Here is a 6,000-nt window from a genome sequence, read left to right as displayed (position 1 = left end):
CGGCTATAAACAGGCGGGCACTAAGTCACAGCACAGGGGACATGGTAATCCGACTATGCACGGTGCCAGGCGGGCACCAGGCTTAACAGGATGACCACTGTGATGCAGAATCACTGCTGTATACCTGAAACTAATGGAATAGTTCATATTTCAACTGTAATTGAACTTCTTAAAAAATTAATAAGACATTTCGTATTGCACACAGAATTTTACTGGAAGTAGAAAAAATAAACACACAAAAGGCTTCAGGTTTCTTCACAAATTGTAATAAACCTAAGTAAGAAAAATCCTGAGGGGGATTCAGAGCAATTTTAATTCTTAGTAACCTCAAGTGTTAAATACATTCAACATTATAGAAATAAAGCCTCTACCACAGAGAATAAAACCCGGGAGAGCAACTGCACAGTTAAAAACAGGCTGAACGGGCACAGGGACAGGGCGCCGGTTCGCAGTCGCCCTGGCGGGCGGGCGGGCCGCGGAGCCCCCTCGATTCGCCTGCAGGGAAGGGCGCCGGTGCCCCGCCTGCCGGGAAGCGAAGCGAAGCGAGCTGATGACACCGCGAGGCAGGAATTCCGAAGGGCGGCCCAGGCCACCGCTGCGTGGCCAGCAGCCACCAGTCTCAGCTCAAAGCAGAACACGAGAGGGGTTAACAGAGACTCGGGGCTTTTATAGATGTAAAATATTTTATTTGTAAATGGTGATCTTCTAAATCTGTGTCCACAAATTCCAAAACCCATAACACTCTGTATACTTCAAAAAATTCAATTTTTGTCAACATTAGATACTATTATACAGAACAGAAAACAAAACAAAAACCCGGTAGGACAAATACTGGTAGGATGTCAGAATATTGTACAAGAGGAGAAAAATAGTCAAGAAACAGATTTCATACAGCTATTTATCAAGAGAAAAATATATACAGTTGATTTACTCTGTAAGATAAAAATACATCATGCCATATACACTGAAGTCCAGAGCTGCTCACTGGACAGACCGACAGCCGACAGCCGACTTGCATTGTGCACACGAAACTTCATTTACTCAGCCTGCGAAGTGTCAGTACCAGAATTTTAAGTACAAAATAAAAAGCTAACCTGGTTCAAAATGCTGATTAAGTTTCTACAAGCAAACACAAAACAGTGTTTTTTTGTTTTTTTTTATTAAAGAAATGTAAACAAACAGTTCATACAAACACATTTTAAAATTACATCTTCCGAAACCCTTTGCTGGAGTCCTGCAGCCCACGATCACGCCTCTCCTTTTTTTTTTCTTTTTCAAATTTTTGTGTTAAATAGAAGGCTAGAGAGTTAGACCCGAGTTCCTGCGACATGATCCTAGTACGTGTAAATGATTCTCTGTGGCCGGAAACAAAGTTCTAATCAAAACTACTTCTGCTGAAGAAAATTCAGCCTCCATTGGGTGTCTTTTTAAGCAGTTATTCACAGTTATCACAAATTGTAAGCACAAAAAAACCTGACTGAGGAAGTAGGGATGCAACAATATAATATGAAAAATTAGTTTAAATTACCAAAACGGCTATAAAAGTTTAGTCGTGGTATACACGCGTTCTGTCAGAAGGTGTATAAAACGTTAAGTACTAACTGACCGTAGTTTCCAAAAACCCCCAAACACTCTAGGTCAAAATTTTGGTTATTACATAATTATAATGGCGTATTTAATAACACAAAAATTATATTGAAACATCCCTAAGAACATTTTATAAGCACCCGAGCTGCTGCGGAGCCTGGTAGCATTTGGTCAATAACTATTTTTATACTGTATTTTTTTCTCAAAATATTTACATAATTGTACAAAGTAACAGGGTCTGTTAGTTCTGCAGGTAACAGCAGCAGCTTGGCTCTCTTCTAACTTTTATTTAAAAATAGCTTCATTCACTTATTCAATAATAAATACAAAAAGTTTCTCTTATTTTACAGAAATCAAAAACTACAATAAACTGACTCATGGAATCAAGTATTTAAATGTATTTAGTGCAAGTTATCCCTTAGCCTATCCCTAAGGAGGTCATCTCAGTACATTCCTTGTTCAGTGGTGTCTACTTACTTAAAAAACTTTAAATAGAGGGCCTGCCCCTTTTTCAGATAAGGCCGTGGCCAGCACTTTGGACGCGTCCCTTTCGCTGGTGATTTCAGTCTTACATTCATAGGAAGGCCCCTGCCTGGGGCAGGGCAGCCATTGGCTCTTTGCCCCAGTGAAAGTTTCTCCTCAGTGAGAACAAAACAACAGAACAGAACAAAACCCACCCACAGAAGAAAGAGGGAAGGAAAGAAAAAGTGCTGACCGCTCCTGGTCCTGGAGCCTCGGGCGCCCAGGAAAGCCGCCCGCCCGCTGCGCTGCACCCGAGGGCTGAGGGGACCAGAACTCCCAGAGCTGGGTTCCAGAGGCGGGAAACGGAACAAAACACCGTCCTGCCGCCGAACCACGCGGTGCGCTGACTCGCTTCTTCCCAGGGACAAGCCGCTGCCGAGACGGCCGGAATGCTTCAGTTCATCCACTTGCGGCAGTTCACAGCCCCACAGTGACACGGGATCTTGTGCTGGTCGTCCTCGAAGTCGAACTTGTAGTCGTAGCACAGCTGCCCACGGCAAAGACACAGCGTCAAGGCCGGGGGATGGGCGGGAAGGGCCCGGCGCATCGCCCGCTTAGCCAGCAAGGCGGGCACAGGGCGGGCCAGCGAGGGGCGGCCTCGGGCGGCAGGGAACAAGCCTGGCTGCACCGACCCGGGCTCCCCACGGGACAGGAACCCGGGGGGCAGTATTTTCAGGCCCAGCCCAATCTGAGCAAGGGCGCTGGCTGGAGAAGGGTCCTCCCCCAGCTCCAGGCTTCCTCCTGCCCTCACTGGCCGGTGGGACACGCAAGTCAGGCAGAGAGACTCGCCCTGGCCAGCCAGCTACCCTCTTTCTCCTCCACCATTCCTCACTTAATATTTAAGATGCCTTTCTGCAGGGGTCACCCAATTATTAACATCTCAGGCCAACCCTGACATCAAGGTCGCTGGGACTCTGCATGATTCCCCCAGTACAAGCCGCTCCTGGACCCCAACATGGGGGAAACCATCGCCAGGACACCCCCGGCACTCACTGGCACGGGCTGGGCTCACACACTTCCTCTCAGTTACTCATAAAGGGACTTCCCAAAAGATGACACCCCCCCCCCCCCAAGCAGAATCCCACAGGTCTCTTTATGGGGGACTGGGGCTCCAACAAAGACCAGACCCCAGCTGCTCATCCCTAAACGGGGCGTTTCCTACAGAAACCCAGTGCTCGGCCCGAGCTTCCCAGCAGACGCCCGTTCCAGCTCCGGGAGCTGCCTCAGCGATACACGCTGACCACGTGTGAACAACGAAGTCGGGAAATGACAACGAGGCCGTGAAGGCTGGCAGCCTTCCCAGCCATCTGTGAGACGCAAGGCACGTCGAGTTCAGCACTGAGCACTTTGAAGAAAAAATAATAAAGCAGCTAAACTGTTTGAAAATCTGTGGATGTGAAAAACCTCTAAATGATACTTCTCATTCGTGTGAATGCAAGCGACCCGGAGCGGGTGGCGCCCCCGCATGTGCCACAGTAGTCCTGAGACCACGGGGAGAATGCCATGATCGGCTTTGTCATCTGTTCGACGCCAGGCTCAATCGTTACAGAAAGGGGTCCTGCCAAACTGTGACCTGGGTAAAGGGAGAGGGAGGAGCCGGAGACATAGGAGATGATGCCACAGGAGTGACACGGAGATGAGGGAAGAACACGGAGAGGTGGCAGTCAACGCTCCACGTGCTGTGTGGGGTGTCGGGCAGAGGGATATGACGGTGGCAAAAATGGGACCTACCTTGAGAAGGCCAAGTCTAGCTTTAAACAAAGAGCTGGGAAACCACTGGGGAAGTTACAGAGGCGAAAACTACACCCAGGGATCTGCACGCGCGGACGCGCCCCCACACTCTCACCTCTTCTCCTTTCTGGATTCTCCGGCTGGAGCTGATGATAATTTTGTGTCCTCTCTCAAAAGTCACCACTTCAGCCACGCAGTTGGGTGCACACGAATGGTTGATGTACCTGCAAACCACCGTTCAGAAAACTACGTCAACCGAGAGAAGCTTTGAAAACTTGCAGCTCGTGGGGAAAACTTTTTCCTAATGACATTTCTCTTTGCCCATCTACAGACCAAGACCAAATATACGTAATTTAAAATGAAACTTTCTGAAACTTATCTGCCCTGGATTTTAACCCCTGGGAGGCTAGAGTGACAGTGGCCCACCGAGAGGAGAAGGGCCTCGATCAGACTGTGGCCTCACCTTGCAGGCCCTCCTGTGAGCGTGGCATCGATCACGTGGTCATTATCCATGCGGAACATGTACACGCCCCGGTTCTGAAAGAGAAACAACTCCAAGTCCTCTCTGCGGTCCTGCCCACACCAGGGAGTCCAAGCGGGACGTGACCCGGAATGGCCCCGATCACACTGGGAGGACGTGACCCCAGCCAGGCAGCAGACACTGACGCGCTATGAATGGGGGTCAGCAAACTGGTGGCCGCCTGTAAGCCGGCTCGCTAACCTGCACGCACCTCTGCAAACAGCAGCGGCTGAGAGGGACTGGCGGAGACGGTGGGGAAAACGCCACCACCAGACGGCTTCTATTCAAAACTGAACCAGCGCAACAGTCAGGCCGTTGGTGGCACAGGGACAGAGAGGACGGCTGGGGCCCTCACCTGAGACTCATAAAGTTTCTCTTTTCTGTTTGCGACTTCATTTCGAATGATGGTCCCAATGTACTCGATGACCATGGTGTGCTTCTCAATGTCTCTAGCAGCGTAAAGGCCCAGCCCCTGCGGGAGAAAGTGTGAGTGAGTGTGTATGTCAGACACACTTCAGTTCCTTGGACAACAATCCTGCCTTCTCTTTAGACAAAGGTCGTATCAAAAGCCAAGCTGAAGACGTAGCCTGACCACAGGTGATCTTCTCTACTGAACATGCCGTCTCTGAAACCTGAAGAATGGACACCGTACCTATTCAAGCTATGCCGTCACTACCTTGCCATGTGTCTTTTTCACACTAAAGTCTCAGGGCCTGTGTACAAAGTAGCCCAGCTGATGGGCGGCCACACTCTCTACCCGGCTTTGTCATCCTTCCTGAAACACATGCGGAGACCCCACTAGCTAACAGGCTGGTGGCTTCTGGGACTTATCTTGTCCCACCACTATTTCTGCAGGAACTGGACACGACAATAACTTAACAAAACAGAAACAGGGCTCGCTGGAAGGGATCATGAATAAGACTAAAGCAGGTTTCAGATCTGGCGATATCATCCTAGAAGCCTGAGCAGAAAGGAAAATTAGGAGAAGCTCATTTACTCTGTCAGGAAAGTTGGAAAGAAGCAAGTTCTTGGGAAAGGCAATTTCCCCCCCAATATAAAATCCTGAGGCTGCTAAAGAAATGTGCAGGAATCTGAATCAGCGAAGACACTGGAGCATTTCTCTCCTTTGGCAGCTCCTGCCGTCTACTCTAGCAGCCTAATAATGGCACACTCCACACTCCACCTACAGTCTTCAGTATTACAGGTTCTGGAAAAAGAACATGCTGGGAAGAGTGTGGACAATTGCCACAAAGATCTGTATCTTCTCCTCCCAACCTGAGTTCATGCATCTCAGAGGAAGATCCGCGCTCCCTGGGGACTCCTAGACAGCCCCTCCTCAGGCCCTGGCCAGGAGCACGCAGGATAGAGGCCTGCGCTAGTTTCCTATGCGAAATAAATTATTTTTTGCAACAGTAAATAAAAAGGGTGCGACTTGTTCAATTCCAGATATGACTTGGAGGTGAATAACCAGGACACAAGACAAGAATCTGCACAGAGGTCAGTACAGTTTGAATAAATGGTTCTTCAACAACTGGCTATTCATTGGAAGCAAATCAAATTGTCTTAAATGTAAAACATTTAACTTCAGCCCAGTGGGTGTGGCTGAGAATCATCCCATGAACCAGGAGGTCAGGGCACAG

The 6,000-nt window shown here is 48.9% G+C and overlaps 1 protein-coding gene across 1 annotated transcript in view; it reads right to left on the bottom strand.

The window, feature by feature from the left end:
* Window positions 1-664: 664 nt before the first annotated feature.
* KMT2C (lysine methyltransferase 2C) overlaps window positions 665-6,000 on the bottom strand; it is a 179,842-nt gene continuing 174,506 nt past the window's right edge. The window contains exons 57-60 of the mRNA XM_087821306.1: window positions 4,716-4,832; window positions 4,304-4,377; window positions 3,956-4,064; window positions 665-2,596 (exon numbers count right to left, since the gene is read on the bottom strand). Of these exons, the coding sequence (XP_087677432.1) occupies window positions 2,504-2,596; window positions 3,956-4,064; window positions 4,304-4,377; window positions 4,716-4,832 (393 nt within the window). The 3' untranslated portion in view covers window positions 665-2,503. The remainder of the gene's footprint in view (window positions 2,597-3,955; window positions 4,065-4,303; window positions 4,378-4,715; window positions 4,833-6,000) is intronic.

This window comes from Miniopterus natalensis, chromosome 10 (genome assembly GCF_054644295.1).
Source record: "Miniopterus natalensis isolate mMinNat1 chromosome 10, mMinNat1.hap1, whole genome shotgun sequence".
Classification (NCBI taxonomy): Eukaryota; Metazoa; Chordata; class Mammalia; order Chiroptera; family Miniopteridae; genus Miniopterus; species Miniopterus natalensis.
This window is presented reverse-complemented; position numbering and strand designations above follow the sequence as displayed.